Source organism: Lissotriton vulgaris, unplaced genomic scaffold (genome assembly GCF_964263255.1).
Source record: "Lissotriton vulgaris unplaced genomic scaffold, aLisVul1.2 SCAFFOLD_666, whole genome shotgun sequence".
NCBI lineage: Eukaryota > Metazoa > Chordata > Amphibia > Caudata > Salamandridae > Lissotriton > Lissotriton vulgaris.
Window position 1 is genome coordinate 165,878 of NW_028252215.1, and position 19,396 is coordinate 185,273.

The window sequence follows — 19,396 nt, forward strand, 5'->3', positions numbered from 1 at the left end:
GAGAAACCCTGTTAGACATGCCTGTTGAGGATAGGATGTCGTATGCTCATATGAAAGATGCTTTAATGTTGCGGTATGGCCTAACCCCCGAGAAGTACGGACAAGCTTTTAGAGAATGTAAGAAGTTGCCTGGTACGACGTGGGTTGAATATGTGTCTTATTTTTGCAGAGCCATGGATGGTTGGGTAAAGGGCAGCAAAGTGGAAAGTTATGAAGATCTTTATGATTTGTTTGCTTGGGAGCATTTGTCTAATAACTGTTTTCCAGAGCTGCGCCAGCACCTTATTGATAGCAAGATATCTAACCCTAGAAAACTTGCTGAGGAGGCGGACCGCTGGGTCAGTACCAGGGTCCACAAGGGTCCAGTGGGAGACTCAGCCAAAGGTGGGCAGGGTCCCCAGCAGAAGAGTGGGGGGGACAAGGGTAAACAGAAGGAGTCCCAGAAAGGGCCCCAAAGTAATCCCCAAGGGAACCAAGGGAAAGGTTCCCAGCCTCCCCCTGAGAAGAAGCCAGGGGCCCCGACGGGTAAACCTGTTCTTAGGGGCCCCCTAACCTGCTACGTTTGTGGGCAGGTGGGACACCGGTATTATGACCCCCAGTGTCCCATGAAGAATTCGAATGCACCGCCGCGTGCACCCCCCCGTCAGTTGGCGAGTGTAGCCCTGGGAGGGGAAGAGATGGTTGTCCCTGGTGGGAGGGGTCCCGCAGAAATGTCCCTGGTCTCGCTAGGAGACATGCAAATGGTCCCTCCACCCCCGCTGCCTAGTAACATTAGTAAATATAGGCAGTGGGTGACCATTAATGGCCATAGAGTGGAAGCTCTCAGAGACACCGGAGCAAGTGTGACAGCTGTCAAGTGTCACTTGGTGTCCAGAGAGCAGGTGGTTCCCCACGCATTCTATCCCGTGATAGCTGCTGACAACTCCCAGAAAGAGTGTGAGGTAGCTCAAGTTTCCTTTGAATGGGGGGGAGTTTCAGGTACTCTTCAGGTTGCTGTTAGGCCCGCCATGCCTGTCGATTGTCTCCTGGGCAATGATTTGGAAGACTCCCTTTGGGCTAAGGTGGAGAGGGAGACGCATTTGAGAATGTTGGGTGTGCCAGAGTGGGTGTATGCAACCACTCGATCCATGACAGCGAGTAACGGTGTTGATGGGGTCCCGGAGCCTGAAAGTGCGGCCCAATACCCAGCTGTGAAGAGAAGAGGCAGGAGGCGTGGGAAACCACCCCCTTAGTTCCAGTGGTCCAGGAGGAGGTAGACCCTGAGGGGGATGCCCTGGAGCCCACAGGGGAACAAATTGCCGAACTGGGAGACCTGCCCGAGCTGACCCATTGGCAGCAGGATGGTGGTCCCTCCAGGGAGGAATTCTGTGCCGAACAGAAAGTGTGCCCTTCTCTTGTGGGTATGAGGCAGCAGGCCTCAGCCCAAACCTCAGGTGATCAGTCAGGGTCACATTTTGTGTACTGGGAGAACGACCTCCTGTATAGCGAGCCTAAGGCTGCTGAGCCTGGGTCAGCCCGTGTCCTGGTGGTACCCCAGCGCTTTAGAGCCTTCCTACTGGGTTTGGCTCATGACGTTCCGTTAGCTGGACATCTGGGGCAGGACAAGACCTATGACAGGCTTGTCGCCCATTTTTTTTGGCCTCAGATGCGAAGGGATGTAGACATCCATTGTAAGACTTGTCACACTTGCCAGGCAAGTGGGAAAAGCGGAAGGAAGCAGAAGGCTCCCCTCCAACCTTTTCCAGTGGTCAGTACCCCCTTTGACCGGGTGGGTATTGACATTGTTGGGCCCCTGGACCCCACGACAGCCCTGGGCAACAGGTTCATCCTGGTCTTGGTGGACCATGCCACATGGTACCCGGAAGCCATCCCTCTCCGAACAGTGACGTCCCCCGTGGTGGGACGGGCACTGATGGTTGTTTTCTCCCGGATGGGGTTCCCCAGAGAGGTGGTGTCAGACCGGGGCAACAACTTCATTTCCAATTACATGAAGTCTCTGTGGAAGGAGTGTGGGGTAACCTACAAGTTCACCACTCCTTACCACCCTCAAGGTAATGGGTTGGTTGAGAGATTCAACCGTACCCTTAAAGGCATGATCATGGGTCTTGAAGAACCAATGAGGCGGAAATGGGACGTCCTCTTGCCATGCCTGTTGTTTGCTTACCGTGAGGTGCCGCAGAAGTCTCTAGGGTTCAGCCCCTTTGAGCTTTTGTATGGTCACCCGGTCAGAGGACCTTTGAGTCTGGTCAAGGAAGGCTGGGAGCAATCTCCCAGGAAACCTCCCCAGGATGTATACAGTTACATGCTGGCCTTTCGGAACCAGACTCAGCGCTTCAGAGATCTTGCTCAGGCAAATCTGGAGGCCAGCCAGGAGGAGATGAAGCGTTGGTACGACCGGAATGCCACTCTGGTAGAGCTTCAGCCTGGTCAGGAAGTTTGGGTCATGTCCCCTGTGGAACCTTGTGCGCTCAAGGACAGGTGGACTGGACCGTTTAAGGTTGTGGAGAAGAAGAGCGATGTCACCTACTTGGTGGACTTGAAATCTCCCAGGAACCCTTTGAGGGTCCTGCATGTCAACCGGTTGAAGCCCCACTTAGAAAGGTCCGAAGTGGGCATGCTCCTAGCTACAGATGCTGGAATGGAGGAGGAGAGTGAGCCTCTTCCTGACCTCCTGTGTGCTAAAGAGCAAGACGGGTCAGTGGATGGTGTGGTCCTCTCTGACACACTGACCCTTGAGCAGAAGCAGGATTGTCACCAACTATTGGGACAATTCCCTGATCTGTTTTCCTTGGTTCCGTGTGTCACTCATTGGTGTGTCCATGACGTTGACACCGGAGACAGCCCTCCTGTGAAGCACAAGGCTTACAGGGTGACTGACAAGGTCCGAGCATACATTAAGGAGGAGGTCTCCAAAATGTTTGCGTTAGGGGTGGTTGAGTCCTCTAGCAGTCCTTGGGCCAGCCCAGTGGTCTTGGTCCCGAAGGATGCAGCGCCTGGTGCTTCACCGGAACTTCGGTTCTGTGTGGATTACCGAGGACTCAATTCAGTCACGAAGACTGACGCGCACCCCATACCCAGAGCTGATGAGCTCATAGATCGGTTGGGGGCTGCCCGGTACCTTAGTACGTTTGATCTAACGTCTGGGTACTGGCAGATCGCCTTGACTGATGGGGCAAAGGAGAGGTCCGCATTCTCCACACCAGATGGGCTATACCAGTTCCGGGTGATGCCCTTTGGGATGAAGAATGCCCCTGCCACCTTCCAGAGGTTGGTCAACCAGGTCTTGGCTGGACTGGAGGATTTCAGTGCCGCCTACCTGGACGACATCGCAGTGTTCAGCGCCAGCTGGGAGGAACACTTGCGCCACCTCCAGGAAGTGTTGTTGGCCCTGCGCAGAGCAGGCCTCACAATCAAAGCCAGTAAGTGCCAGATTGGGCAGGGTTCTGTGGTGTACTTGGGGCACCAAGTAGGGAGCGGCAAGGTTGCCCCCTTGCAACCCAAGATTGATACCATCCTGGCTTGGGCGCCGCCCAAAACCCAAACTCAGGTGAGAGCCTTCTTAGGACTCACGGGTTATTACAGGAGGTTTGTCAAGGATTACGGTAACATCGTGCACCCCTTGACTTCGCTGACTTCCAGGAAGCAGCCACGAAACGTGATGTGGACTGATGCCTGTCAAACGGCCTTCGATACCCTGAAAACTGCAATGTGCACAGCACCTATACTCCAGGCACCCGACTTTTCGAAAGAATTTATTGTCCAGACGGACGCTTCAGAGCATGGCGTGGGGGCTGTTCTAGCTCAGGTGAATGAAGAGGGCCGAGACTTGCCTGTAGCCTTCATCAGTCGGAGGTTACTTCCCAGGGAACAGCGGTGGAGTGCGATAGAGAGAGAAGCATTTGCTGTGGTCTGGGCGCTGAAGAAGCTAAGACCCTACCTGTTTGGGACTCACTTCCGGGTTCAGACAGACCACAGGCCCCTCAGATGGTTGATGCAGATGAGGGGTGAGAATCCGAAACTGTTAAGGTGGTCCATTTCCCTACAGGGGATGGACTTTACCGTGGAACACCGCCCTGGTACAGATCACGCCAATGCTGATGGTCTGTCCATATTTTTCCGCCTTAGTGATATGGACTCCCTAGGTCAAGGGTAGTTCTCCCCACATTTCAGCTGGAGGGGACACGTGTTAGACCTGACATCATTGGCTTGAGTCTCTCCTCCATTTTTTCTGTTTGCCTCCACTGTTTTACGATGTTTTTGCTGGTAAATTCTTTGGGCACTGTGCCACTGCTGATCAGTGCCACGGTGCAAGTGCTCCCTATGTTAAATTGATGTATCGATTGAATTCCATGTTTGGCTTATTTGGTTTACTGCCAATCCCTAGTCTAGTGCACCAGGAGTGCCGGGGCTTGTGGGGGGGCGGAGCTAGCCGGCGTCTATGGCAGACGCGTAAGAGCGGAGCTCCGTGCTAGCGCTGCAAAAGATCCGTAAATTATCCTGTTACAGCGGCGAACACCGTGTGATTCCGGCGGGGGCTGACTCCCCTATCCCTTGCTGACCTCCGACGAGAATTTGGGCGAGGTGCGGGCCCGGGAACCACCTGCAACACCGTCGATCGGAGTACGACGGTCCAGGTCAGGATCCCCGGCCTTTCCTGGGACACGCAGCCGTGTTGCGTCACCCGACGTGCGGCCGCCTGGTGAGGGCACCGAGACACTGATTGAGCCCCGGGATCGGAAGCTCCCATGGCTACACCGGCACGCTGCTAGCTCAGCTAAGGGCCCCTGCAGGGCTGGCTAATTACTCTGGAGCACACGTCGGGCCCTGGAGCGAGGCGAATTTGAAAGGCGGCCAGCGGTTGAACCCACGTGTTGCCGGCGGAGCCCCGCGCTAGCACAGGCACCTTCACACACTGCCGGTAAGGACTCCCTGGTTGACTGAAGCTGCGGCGCAAACCTTGGGGAGAGAGAGGCTGCTGTGGGACGGAGGGCCGCGACGCGAGGACTACACGCAGAGGAGGTTCAAGGGCGTCCTGGGGTTGCCCAACCTTGTGAGAGAACCATTGCTGACCGGCCATTTTGGTCTATAGGCCCCACTGAGCACGCCTCACTTATAAGGCGCCTCCACCAACGGTCCCCCGGTATTATCCTGCGGACGGGGCGGGACCCCTCATTGCTCCTTTGAGGGACTATCGAACTCCAAGACTTGCGGACACTGGTCTACTCAGCCACCGGAACGATGGGCAAGGGGGACAGGACGCAGTCGAAACTCACGTTTGACCAGCGGAGACAGAAGGTGCCAGAGCCTCCGGCTGCCCAATCCCCGGGAGCTGCTGCTGACCCGAGCGCCGGACTATGTGCAGAGATACAAGGTATGCTTCACACGATGGAGAAGGGCCTACAGGAGGGAATGTCAGCTATTGGCACCAAGATTGACGCCCTGGCGTACCGGATGGATCGGATGACGGAGAGAGTGGACAAGCATGCGGAGCGGCTGGACATGGCAGAGCGCAGGTTGACGGAGGCGGAGGAGGCGCAGACAGAATGGGATGCTGACCGTAAGCAACTTGGGAGGCTACTTCAGGTGATACAGGAGAAATCGGAAGACTTGGAGGCGCGCTCCAGGCGGTCTAACATCCGCGTCACGGGTGTGGCGGAGTCGACCCAAACGGGTAAAATGGAACTGTTCATCGAGAAACTTCTTAAGACTCTATTGGGGGACGACACCTTTTCCCCCATGTTTATAGTGGAGCGTGCCCACCGCACCCTGGGACCAAGGCCTCCTCCAGGCGCGAATCCTAGGCCCATAATTGCGAAACTCCTCAACTACAGGGACAGAGACGCGGCCCTCCGCGCTGCTCGTGAGAAGGGGAAGCTGCAGTACGAAGGTATGAACATCTCGCTGTACCCTGATTTCACCTCCAAGGTACAGGAGGAGAGACGGCGCTTCGTCCCCTACAAGCAGCAACTCAGGGACCTGGGGTTGGATTACGCCATGTTGTACCCGGCGCGGTTACGCATCAACAGACAGGGCCACTCGCACTTTTTCACAGATCCCAAAGAACTGCAAAAATTACTGAAGCAGTGGATGAAGGAGAACCGGGGAGACCCGACGACGCCTGGGGAGGAACACACTGGCGAAGGAGCACTGGATGAGCAGGACTGAGGAGAGGATGGGGCTCGGAGGCACTTCCCGGAGACACAGATACTCTGACCAATGTGGCAATCCCCACCGGACGGTCCGGGAGGGGCCCACTCGGAACGCGCCGTTGCGGCAGGCGGACTACAGCAAACGAGACTTTGGGTGAGATCTGCACATGCTGCATTGACACTACTGGGGGGCTGCGCGCACTACCCTACTGTAAAGCTGAACTGGGGTGGTCTCGGAGGGCCTGACACATGGAAAGGCATAAGGCGGTCGGGGGGAGTGGAAGGCCACAACTTGTCGGTAGGATACTGCACTTACTACTCGTTGCTGCATTAATATAAGGGGGCGCTGGCAAGGAGCAGCTTATGGATATTGCACGTGAGGTCCGAACGGACGGTGGACGATAAAGGACCCTTGTAGGCTACCTCTGCCCTTGTGCTTACAGTGCCTGAGGCTCCTCTTGAGCCTGGTTTTGGGTGTTTTGAATGGGTCAGAAGACGGGTGGGGGGGAGGGATGCAGGGTACTCGGTCACACCAGGTTGGGGTTGGTTGACTGTGGGAGGTGGGGGGTGAGGGGCGTTGTGGGTTCAGAAATGTTCGCGGGGGGGTCCAATCTGTGCTCTGAAATGTTGTGTGCCGTGGAGGACGTGGGCGGCTGCTGCGTGCTGTGGAGGGTGGTGATCATGAGGGCTTTGATGCTGATGTGCTCTTTTAAGGACAATGGCTGATGCAACACACGATGATTTACTAAATGATACAGAGACCCTCAAGGCCGTCACTTGGAACGTGAGGGGGTTAAATGACTACCGGAAACTCCGCAAGGTCCTGCAGTACCTACTCCGGCATCACATAGATCTGGCGCTACTGCAGGAAACGCACTTGCCCGACACCAGTAAAATGCTCACACATAGGGGACTCCAGGGAAACACCACCTACGCAGGCTTCACCACACACGGGAGGGGGGTACTCACATGGGTCAACCCAAAATCCAAGTTATCCCTCACACTACTGAAAGCGGACCCGGAAGGAAGGTTTGTGTTGAACAGGTGTGTGGGCAAGGGCCACGACATCCTAGTCATGAACGTCTATGGCCCGAACTATGACTCCCCTGACTTCTATGCGGTTGTGGCGGAACACTGTGCTGAATACCCCACGGACAGACTGCTTTGGGGGGGAGACTTCAATTTCACATTTAGCGCAGAGCTTGATAGGTCGGCGGGCCCCCCCCCGGCGCCCAGCGGCCGCTGTGTTCCAGATGCAAGCTGAAATGGTGCGACTGGGCCTGGTGGATGTTTGGAGGGATAGGCACAACGACAAGGGGGGATACACACACTACTCCGCATACCATGACATCCACACCAGGATAGATTACTGGCTGTCCTCACACACACTGCTCCCCATGATCAGGGGCTGCAGGGTGCTTCCCCGCATCCTGTCGGACCACTCCCCAGTACTGCTGGTAATGGCGACTCCCAAGCAGAGGATACCCCCATTCACGTGGCGCTTCCCACCTTATTCATTACTAGATGAGGCGTTTAGGGCCGACCTGGGGGAGGACATAGATACCTTCTTCGACACTAACGTAGGCTCAGTGGACAGTTTTGGGACAGTCTGGGAGGCATTCAAAGTGTACGTCAGGGGGGTTGTCATGGCAAAACACTCCAGTGTCCTCAAAGCGATTAGAAACAGGCTTAAGTATCTTGAGGAGCAGATTGCAGACTGCGAACGCCGACAGCAATTGGGCACGTCGCCGCTTGGAGATGGGTCCTTGCACGGCCTGCTGAAAGAGTTCCACGAGGAAGCTGATAGGGAGGTCAGACATCTAGGGAAGTATGCAACAGCGCGCTCGTATGGAGAGGGAGACCGACCCGGAGCACTGCTAGCCAGGATAATGAAGGGCACCAGGCGTAGACAGACAATCCCGGAACTACTAACTTCAGGGGGGGAGAGGGTGACAACGGAGGACGACATTCTAGCGGAGTTTCGGAGGTTCTACGAGGACTTATACACCACCAAGATCACAGGGGTGGAAGACCAAATTGACAACTATCTAGACTATATCAAAATGCCGTTCCTCGAGAACTGGCAGAGGGAGTTCCTGATGTCGCCTATACTCCGTGAGGAAATATCAGACGCGCTAGACACCATGAGGTCCGAAAGTGCGCCTGGGGTTGATGGGCTGACAGTGGCATTCTATAAGGCGTATAAGGCCAAGCTATTGCCTTACCTCTCCACCCTCTTCGACGAGATATGCGAATATGGCGTGATGCCGCCCTCGATGAGAGAGGCGCTCATCGTCACGATATTGAAGCCAGGCAAGCCCCCTGATCTTCCGGGATCATATCGCCCTCTGTCCCTTCTGAACGTAGACGCTAAGCTTTACGCGAAGGTCCTGGCGACCAGACTGGCACTGGTGGCCCCGGAGCTAGTTGCCCCGGAGCAAGCAGGGTTTATCCCAGCCAGAAACCTCACTTACAACATCCGCACTGTCATGGGGGCCATGCAGCACACTAGACATGATACTAAAGCCATGGCGGTCTTCCTCGACATGGAGAAGGCCTTTGACTCCGTGGAGTGGCCATTCATGCGTAAGGTGCTAAAGAAGCTGGGGCTGGGGGAGCTCTTCCTCCAACTCCTGGGCGCGCTCTACCATATGCCCACGGCGAGAATCAGACTGGGGGACGCGGTCTCGAAGCCGATCACCATTACAAGGGGCACGAGGCAGGGCTGCCCCCTCTCTCCGCTGCTGTACGCATTGGTGGCGGAACCACTGGCGTGTGCAATTCGGGAATACCACTCTTATGAAGCCATCAATTACCCTGCCTACAAGATTGGCATTTCCACGTACGCGGACGACACCCTGTTGTACGTCAGAGACCCGGCCAATAACCTGTCCTCGGTCTTGAGGGAAGTGGTGAGATTTGGTGCACTCTCGGGGCTAAAGGTCAACTGGTCAAAGTCAGTGGCCTTCCCGCTGACTCCACTTACTGAAACTTTCGAGATGGACTACCCGCTACAATGGTCCACAGAACCGGTAAGATATTTGGGCATCATGCTCCATACGGATCCCGACATTATGATGAGAGAGAACTACGGGGTTGCCTACAGTAAACTCGTAGACCACGTGGAGCTTTGGATTAAGCTTCCGCTTTCACTGTTGGGTAGAATAGCTATGATGAAAATGGTTGTTCTCCCGAGATTTCTGTTTCTCTTCAATAATCTCCCGATGGTCCTCTCGAAAGCCTTCTTTGCGACCATGAACAAATTACTGATCAGACTGGCGTGGGCTGGAAAGCAACCTAGAGTGCAATGGAAGGTACTGCAATTGCCTTACGAGCAAGGGGGACTGGCTGCTCCAGACCTGGAGCGCTATTACAGGATTGCGCAGGCCTCCCATCTCCACACCTGGATTCATGGCGACCGGGACATCCGGCATGTGATCCTGGAGCGGCTGTTCGCGGACCCCACCCCACTCCCAGCTACCATCTGCGGGCCCATGGACCGCAGGGTGGGCGTGCTAGACTCCCTGCTGTCCACTAACCACGCCTGGCATTCTATATTGCAACGGCAAGACAAGGTGCTGATGTATGCACCCAACATGCCTATGCAGTGGGCGCTCTGGCTCCCAACATTGACGGAACCTGGAGTATACAAGGTCCTCAACGAACTAGGGGCACGTACCATGGGGGACCTCTTTGTGCAGGGTAGGGTGAAGACGTGGGAGCAGCTCGCGCACGGGGGGGTAGCGTACCTCCTTGCTTCAACGCTTCCAGTATCATAGGGTGAGAAGTGCGCTGCTGGATCAGTTAGGCCCCGACTTGGAAGAACCTCCTGAAGTCCCGGAGCTAGCTTACGTCATAGACACCGAGAACCCGAAGAAGCTGATTTCTAGGCTCTACAAGATAGGCCATGAGCACACGCACTGCATTACACTAGGGCGCGCTTAGCCTGGCAGAATGATCTAGGGACCCAGATTGACGACGACATGTGGGAGTACTGCTGTGCGGCCTCCAGAAGCATTTCCCTGAACGGGCGGCACCGCTTGATTCACTTTAAATTCTTGCAACGGGTGTACCACACTCCGGAGCGACTGCACAGGTACGGCCTCCGGGACACGCCATGCTGTGAGAGATGTCATGCCCAAGTGGCGGACTTCTTGCATTTAGCCTGGTGGTTCTCGGGAGTTCAGAAATTCTGGACCTGCGTATACGCAGAACTCAGCAAAATTGTGGAGCTGGACTTGGTACCTGACCCGGCCCTCGCTCTGATGGGTTACACGAGGGAGATACCAGTCTCAGTGAGAAAACTGGTGAGCATGGGCATGCTTCTTGCAAAACGGGTGGTGGCGCTATGCTGGATGAGGGGGCCCCTACCAACACTGAAGAGGTGGACCGGCGATATGCTGTACTGCAACACTCAGGCGGACGCATACAGCGAGCTCCTCCCGCCCCGAAGTCGGCCCAAGAACTTCTGGGGACTATACCAGGCTTACCTAACCTCTAGATCGGACGAGGATGGTTTTGCGGAGGGGGAGGGGAAAGATCAAGAGAGTGACCCACACTCGGAGCCTGGATAACCCTGCCAGGGCTCTTCCCTACACTATAGTATGTCACGGGGCGGGAGATGCCACCCCACCCAAAGAGGTGTGGGACAATAGGAGACACCCTCTAGATTGCTGGGAGGTAGCAGGTGGTAAGAGCCAAACCACGTCACCGAGGCGCACACCAACACACACGTAGAGCACGACCAAGGGATCAGTTGTGGGATGGGGGGGTTCATGGGTTGGGGTATTGGTTGTGAGAAAACGATAAAAATTTACAGTTTTGTTCAGATATGTACAGTGCACATCGCAACACAGATAGGACTGGCAGGCGGGGGTAGTCCTCCCTGGCCCGCACTGCTGCTGAGACCTGGGCTTGATCTGTATATCCTTCTGCTTGCTTTCTGTATGTGTTTTGGTCATGGCGAGGCAGCCCACTGCCGGCCCGAGATGGGTTGTAGGCGAATGGCTCTTTGCGCTTTGTAATGTGCCCTTATTCTTGCATGATAAACACAATAAAAAAAAATTTAAAAAAGGAGTGCCGGGGCTTGTAAATCCAAATGCCGCTCGTGTGCTTGCAGCACGTGTTGTGCCACCCACAAGAGCGGCCTCGTAAAAGAATGTCTACGGGTCGGTCATTGCGAGACCTACGTGCAGTCTGGTACTGTCACGCTGGCTGCGCAAGTACACCTACTTGCCAGTCCACCAAACCTTCCCTTAACTTCATGTTAGTCACCCCTATGGTAGGCCCGCGGGCAGGGTGCGTTGTAAGTATAAGGAAGGACACGCCTGACCAAGTTGGCATGTCCTAATAGTGAATTACAGCCATCTTCGTTTTTCACTATTGCGAGGTAACCTGCTCTCCATTAGTTAGAATGGGCCGCCGGGATTATGAACGCTATAATCCTAGCTGGCTCGGGGAGCATGGTGCAATGTCGAGTTTGGTATCCCTGAACTCGGGGTTTAATTACGCATCCGTTGGTGTGGATGGTTTTTGGACTCTGAGTTTGAAAATAGCACTTTTTAGAAAGTGTCTATTTTCTTGTCTAACCATTTCTGGTTTCTGCTGGTTTTGCGTGTGTGTGACATGAGCTGAGTGGCTCCAGAGGTCTGGATGAGTCAGTGTGGGATGAGTGGGACATTTGCGTTGAGAGTAGGGGGAGAGTAGTTGCTGATAGCCTGCCCTGCCTGATAGAATGCTGGCTCCACCTCCTGCCAAGCGACTGATGGCTCTGTGCCTGCCATGGACGATCCTAGCCCCACCTCCTACCAGGAGGCCGATAGCTCTGCTCCTGCCAGTGACAATGCTGGCTCCACCTCCTGCTGGGCGTCTGAGGACCCAGCCCTGCTCAGTGAATAGGCCAGGTGCTTCTGCCTGGCTCCACCCACAACAGACCCAGGATGTTGGGAAATTCCCCTGCATGGACAAAGGGATCAAAGCCAAAAAGGGGTATAAGAGAAGGACCCCTGAACCAAGAATTTAGATCACTTCTGACAAGGAAACCTGAACCAAGGACAAGAAGCCTGCTGATCCAAGGACTTGCCTACCCCTTCTGCCAGTGTGCTGTTTGCTGGGGGGAATCCTGCAGTGCTTCTTTATTTTTGCCAAGGAACCAGGAGAGAGGAACTGTGTGTGTACTCTCACGCTTTGCTAAGAAAATCTTCAAGGGCTGGAAGAGTGCCAGTCTCCTGTTGAAGTCACAGGGCTAAAGGACTTCATCTGCTTAAAGTGCTATTTGCTGGAACCTGTGAATCCGGCACCTCTGAAAGAATCCAGCAATCTCGATGCCGACGGACGTCGCCGAAGCCAGCTCGACATAGTGAGTAACGGCTCCAGTGTCCCGCTTCCTCGACGCCGGCCGCCGGGCCTGATTGACGCCAGCAGCAACGCCAGTGAGTAGGGAGTTCAGCTCCAGCTCCAAGGGACCTCGTGTCTGCACCGCTGCTGATCGCATCGACTTCGTGCCCTCTCGACGCCGTGAGCGCTGCTCAATCTTGCAGCAGCATCATCGACACCGACGACTACTGAGGCCTGATCGACACCGACGACGCGACGCCGGATTGCTCGACGCCGCTGATCATCGTGTGCTTCATTTTCCTAAGGTACTGTGTTGTTGGGGGTCCGTGTGACTCCGGGCTCGACGTAGCGCTTCTCGCGGTCGACGCCGAACCTTTGGATTAACTTTGCCTCGACGTCGTGTAGCTAGCATCGTGTGGGTTACATGTTGCCAACAACTGTGTTCTCAAGAAGAAGAGTTGCTTTTGATACGAAAGACTTTGTGCTAAAGAAGAAACTACATTCGAACTATTATTTGCCCTTCCAAGAGTATTTATTAAGGTTGTGTATATTTTTGTCGTTATTTGGTCTTGTGCTAAGCCTTATGTAAAAATATTTATTTTTATAATACTACTGTGTCGTGTCCATTTGTAGTGTATTCACTTTATTACTGTATGTGGTCCTAAATGCTTAACGCACAGCCTCTGAGATAAGCCTGTCTGCTCTGCCAAGCTACCGAGGGGGTGAGCAGGGGTTATCAAAGGGTGTGATCCCCTTGCCCTGACTAGAAAAGGTGTGTCCCTATTTGTCAGAAGTGTATCCCTCTGCCAACTAGAGACAGACAGTTCTAACAGTTAGTTTACTCGGATTCGGTTACCATAGATTCAGAGTCCAGGGAGGAGCTCCACTGGTGGCTGGGGCATTTAGACGCCTGGAAAAGGAGAACAATTTTCTCTGCTGCCCCAGATCTTGTCTTAAAGTCAGATGCAAGTTGCACAGGATGGGGCGTAAGATGTGGTCAACTCTCGAATTGGAGGTTCATGGTCTCTTCAGGAGTCCATATCAATTGTTTAGAGATTCTTGCAGGTTCCTTTGCCATCTAGTTCTTTATAAAAGACAAAGCAAAATGCACAGTCCTTCTGCGAATGGACAACCTGTTGGTGGTTCTGTACCTAAACTATCTTGGAGGTACATAATCCAAACCTCTGGCTGTTGTGGCCAAGAACCTTTTGGGATTTTTCCTTCAAAGGAACATTTCTGTCAAAGAAGAATATGTTTCAGGTAAATTGACTGTGGTAGCTAATTGGTTTTCCAGACATAATCGTAATTTGAGTAATTTGAGACTTCATCCTTCAGTGTTTAATCAGCTTTCTTTGTTCTATGGCACCTTGCCCATAGACCTTATTGCTTCCTGCGTCAATTTTCATCTCCCTTCCTTCTTCAGTTGGAGACCAGACTCATTACCTCTGGATATGGCTGCATTTTCTGCAGTGATGGCCCAGTCCCTCATTTATTCGTTCCCTCTTTTCATTGCCCAAGTCCTTGTTCAAGCCTGCAGACAGCAGCCATCCCTTGCCCCTTTTCTGATCACCCCCAATTGGCAATTTTAATAGTGGTATCCAACACTGCTAGAACTATCATCAGACCTGCTGGTGAGGATTCCCCTATTTCCCGATTTAATTCGCAACCCTCAGGGTCTTCGTCACAGTCTTATTCTAGAGGGCTCCCTTCCCCTCACTGCGTGGAGGATTTCGGGTCTTCCTGGAGAGCTTCAGGAATTTCGGAGGAGGTTGTCTAGTTCATTCAACAGTCCTGGACTCCCAGAACAGCTAAAATATGCAAGTCCTCTTGGTTAGTCTAGTGTAGCTGGTGTGTGGGCATGGATTCAATTCCCTTGTCAGCAAATGTGACCTTAGTGGTAATTTCTTAGCTTCTTTGGCTTCAGAAGGGAAAGCCTTTCGCACCATTAACACTTACAAATTGGCCATCTCTGCCGAGCATGTCAGAGTGGGTAAAAGACCTATAGGTTAACACCCGCTGGTTTGTCACCTGTTAAAGGGAGTACGTTTTGCTAAATCACCCATTCCCAAGCATAATGTCATGTTGGATATTAATTTAAAATTGCGTTTGATTATTTCATGGCCAGAAAATGCTGATTCATCTCTTAAACATTTATCTGTAAAGTTGACTATGCTTCTGGTAGGATGTCACAGATGTTAGAGCTCTTTCCGTTATTCTTTAATAGGAGTTTATTTTCGAATTATTAGACGTACCAAAACGAATTTATCATTGGTTCATTTTCCTTTTTTTCTCTCCCAACCTAAATTATGTGTTGGAAATTGTTTAAAATCTTGCGTTTCACGAACTGCAGACCACAGAAGGTCCTTTTCTCAACTCATTATTTCCTTTAAAAAAACAATAAACCAGATTCTGCCCATACTTTGTCCCATTGGGTTAGATGGGTCATGTTCTTGGCTGGCATTTCCACTGATTCCTTTGGTTCCCATTCATCCAGAGGGGCTATGGCTTTCTGGGCAGGAGTAAGTTTACATGATATTCTCAGATTTGTCGAATGTTAATACATTTAGAACTTTTTACTGTAAACCAATTGTTCATCTGTCTAACTTAAGCATAATGTGAGCCTCTGGTTTTGTTAAAAAATTGAGATTTTCCTAGTCTTGGTGTCTGAAAGGCTAGATTTTATTAAAGACATGGAGGCGAGTATTATCCTACCACATTTAATTAATCCACCCTGGTCTCTTTTGTCCGCAGTTCCAGTACCTTCAACAGATTTGGCTGTTTCCAATTAACAAGGCTTAAGCATCGTCTCTTTTGGATTCCGCCCTGGTGGATCTCCCTATCTACTTCTGCATTTCCAGACAAGACTGGTCTTTTTCTTATGGACATCTTTAAGGATTTCATCATTTCATGACTGAGATTTTAACTTTATGTTCGGTTATAACTTTGTTTTCTGAATCTCATCTTGAGTGACTTTAGCAAGAAAAGAGGGCTTGTTGCTCTCAGTCAAGATAGTTATCGATTTACTATTGGATACACTATTGTGATGTAATGTACTTGTTCTTTCCCAGGGTTTCTGGGTAATGACGTTTTTCTATGGCTGCTTTATTTAAAGCAAGACAAAAAGCATAATACTCATCACTGTGTCTTTAATAAAATCCAGGATTTCACACACAAAGGCTAGGAAAAGCTCAATTTTACTCAGTGTTTGTGCCAATGTTTTGATCAGCTGAGCACTGAAGAATGTCTTTTTGGATTTGTTAAAGACAGCTCTAGCTGTCTGGCAAAGCTTATGACAGTACCACGAAAAAATACAAACAGGGGCTTTAAATCGGCCTGCGTCAGGAGCATTGCTTATTGAATATGTCTTTCACATTTTGGATCAGTCCACAAGTTACTGCTCAGATTTACGTGGTACAGTCATGAATGACAAGGGAGTCCATCATCCGAATCACAACTGTTGTGCACTGCAATGATTGGGTGAAGAACTTAACAAGTCCCGGTAATCAACTCTTGAAAAACCTTTTTGTATATCACCCTCATAACTCAAAGTGCCAACTGAATAGAAGCGTGTGCCATATAAGACATACAATGAAAACAAGAAAATTGCACTAAATTAATAAAACATTATTTGTTTGTTAAAAAGTTGCACAATTTATTACAAATCAATAAAATCAGTAATGGATAACATCAATGCAGTGCCATATAATTAAAAAAGTTTACATATAATATTTTTTTTTAAAAGTGCCTATACAAATATGTAACAGATAAAACACCATCAGATTCACAATTGTCAAGATAATCAAATCCACACAATTCAGAGTTGTAAAGGTTGTCAACTTTTTAACAAACAAATAATATTTTATTAATTTAGTGCAATTTTATTGTTTTCATTGTATGTCTTATATGGCACACGCTTCTATTCAGTTGGCACTCTGAGTTATGAGGGTGATATACAAAAAGGTTTTTCAAGAGTTGATTACCGGGACTTGTTAAGTTCTTCACTCATTTTCTCCTTGTCCCATATTGGATTATTAAGGAGGCCTCCCTTCTTTTTTACTTGTCACTGCAATGATTGGGCCACACATTAAGTACTCCAGCTAACGAAGACCCCACACCCTCCTGCTCATGTGCTTCAGGGAAGCAGGCTTGTGGCAGTCGTGCTTCAGTGAAGCATAGAAAAAAACAAAAGCACCAATCATTTTGAGTGGAATTCCTTAACATTAAAATGATCTCACCAAGAGCAAGTTTACACTGACACTTTTTTAGATAAGGGGACTTCCTCACAATCCAGTTACACCCTCACTGCAGCTGTCAGTTCACCCTCCCACCCTGCGGGGTTCCACCATCAAACTTTCAATGGATCCATCAAATAGAAAGTTACCTATTTGGCAGCAGAAGTGGTTGCATGGGAATGAACACATCCTGACTCGTGACCTAGTCTGTGTTGTGTTCACATTTTGGACTACAGCTGTTGCATGTGCTTATAGTTTATATGTATGCCTTTCTGTCCGTGCTATTATCAGCCTGTGCATACCCTAAAGGAAGGCCAGGTCCATTGGCTATTGCAAAGCTTGTATGCACCTGCTATGGAGTTCAAATTCTGGTGAAAATGTACATAGGCTGCAGTGTAATCCAGAATAATCATGGCAATCTATGCAATTCGGACCCTAAGGGGCATATGTATCAAGCCTTTTTCCCATCCGCAAACGGGCTGATTGTTTGCGAATGGGAAAAAGCTTTTTTTTTGGATGTATCATCCTAAAAGGCCATCGCAAAATTGGGAATCACAAAATTAGCGATTCCCTATTTTGCGATTGCATTTAAGGAATCGCAAATTGAGATTCCTTAAATGCAATTCTGGAAGTACCCAAGTTGTACGAATTTGCCTTAAGAAATTGGTGGTAATTTGCGATTTCCTTGAAAAATGCCCTTTTTTGCATTTTTCAAAGTGCCATGTAGCGCACATACATGCCCCTAGGGCATGTATGTGCGCCACATGTGCACACATGCATATTTCAGGGGTGCAACAGGGTGTCCTTTTGACACCCTTGCACCCTTGAAATTACATTCGCAATTTGCGAGTACCTAATGGGTACTTGCAAATTGCGAATGTCTTCCGATTCATTCCTATGAGCCTTTAGGCCCATAATGGGAAGGTATTCCTTAATTGCGAATCACAATTTGCGATTCACAATTAAGGAATATGTAAGAAGAGTAATTAATATTGCGACGTCTACATACATTTCATTTTGCGCGTCCTTAATAGCGATTCAATAAAAATCGCTATTAAGGACTCGCAAAACGGTTTATTGATACATAGACCCCTAAGTGTACTACAAAATATATAGATGGAAACATTCTGTAGGTTTTCACATGTGCAAATCTGACATCCATCAATCCACAACAGCAAAGAGTAAAGAACTGTATAAACAATGACATCCAACTTTTGTTGCCACCATACCTGGACAAACTTTACAGCATTTGCCTTCTCTCTTTTGTGGGTATTTGCAAGGGTATTCCTCTGGACAGTTAATTTTCTTACACTCTTGCTTGGTAAAATTGCATGTACAGACGACACACTCCACAACTCCAAATGCACGGAGATTTGGATGCCACGATTCGCCGTGGGAATAAGTCTTTCCGTTGGATACACAGACTGCAAAAAACAAAAGTATCAGACTTTGCAAGGGAGTACCATCAGGTGATTATAGACATCTATCAGAAAGAGTTCATGAGAATACAAACCTGAATGAAAAAGAGAATCATTTCATGCTCTTCTGCACATCGCTACCATGGCATTTAGGGAAATCCATTGCTCAATGGCTGTACATTTTGATAACACATAACATGGTAAGGAATTGTAAACCGATTGCAAATGCAACCTATTCTCTTTTAATTGATTCTGTTCTAAAACTTTCAATAATAATAAATAATGTTTGTTTCTCTTCTATTCTGCCATATCCTGTTCTATCCTATCCTATTCGCAATATTATCTTTATTAGGCATGGGGTTTGACAGAGCAGTCAAACAGACCCTTTGCTTACAATATACTTATAGTGGGCTTCAGATGCGCCCCATTCATCCATAGTTTATTCGGCCAGCTTCTTTCAGTCACTGGTTTGAAACTTTGACAGTCACATCAGGACTCATCCCAATGCAGTATTCATCTCTCACCTAATGCTATTGGCTGCTTGGGTATATACTTCTGCCTCCAATCGTATGCTTGCACTGATCTGCAAGTGGGACTACTCTCTGATTTATTGGGCTTGCACTGCATGCATTAGCACATTAAACCCAGTCATGTTGGCTTTGCCAATGCTTATGTTCTGTTCTAGTCTAATATATTCTATCAAATCAATTTAATTCAAGAACTTTATTCGGTAAGTGAAAATTGCCATAAAAGTACATTAAAATAAAAGCAATTCAAGTAATGTAATTCATAAAACAATAAAAATCCTTTAAGATGTCATCACATGACAATCATATACCCTTGACAGAATATTGCTCACAATACTTTTCTTTAGGTAGATAGCTTTTGAAATAAAAAGCGCAACACTAAAACACACAAATTGATCGTTTAGTGCAAGCAAAAATGTCAGTGCCTCATAATAGTTTCTAGTATTCTTCATAATAAAAAGGAGTTTCAAATATTGACATCGCAGTTCCTCATAAAACTGGTTACGACATACAGGTGTTGGCTGTTTGTTTACACACTGTAGAGGATGCAGAGGTCTAGCCAGGGACCAGGGTTCAATTCCCCGCCTCGGCGGGTCTTGGGCTCAAAATTCCACGGACCTGATAATTCTCGCCTCGGTGCCTATTCCAATCATAGAGTCCCACTCTGCAACTCTGGGCAATAGCTTGCTTAATCTCCACAACGGCCCCCACAAAGCTAAGGAGGCCTGGCCTTC

At 50.0% G+C, this 19,396-nt stretch overlaps 1 protein-coding gene across 1 annotated transcript in view; it reads right to left on the reverse strand.

Moving 5' to 3' along the window:
- CHRDL1 (chordin like 1) overlaps window positions 1-19,396 on the reverse strand; it is a 665,455-nt gene that overhangs the window by 54,713 nt on the left and 591,346 nt on the right. The window contains exon 8 of the mRNA XM_086951036.1: window positions 17,947-18,141. Within this exon, the coding sequence (XP_086807162.1) occupies window positions 17,947-18,141 (195 nt within the window). The remainder of the gene's footprint in view (window positions 1-17,946; window positions 18,142-19,396) is intronic.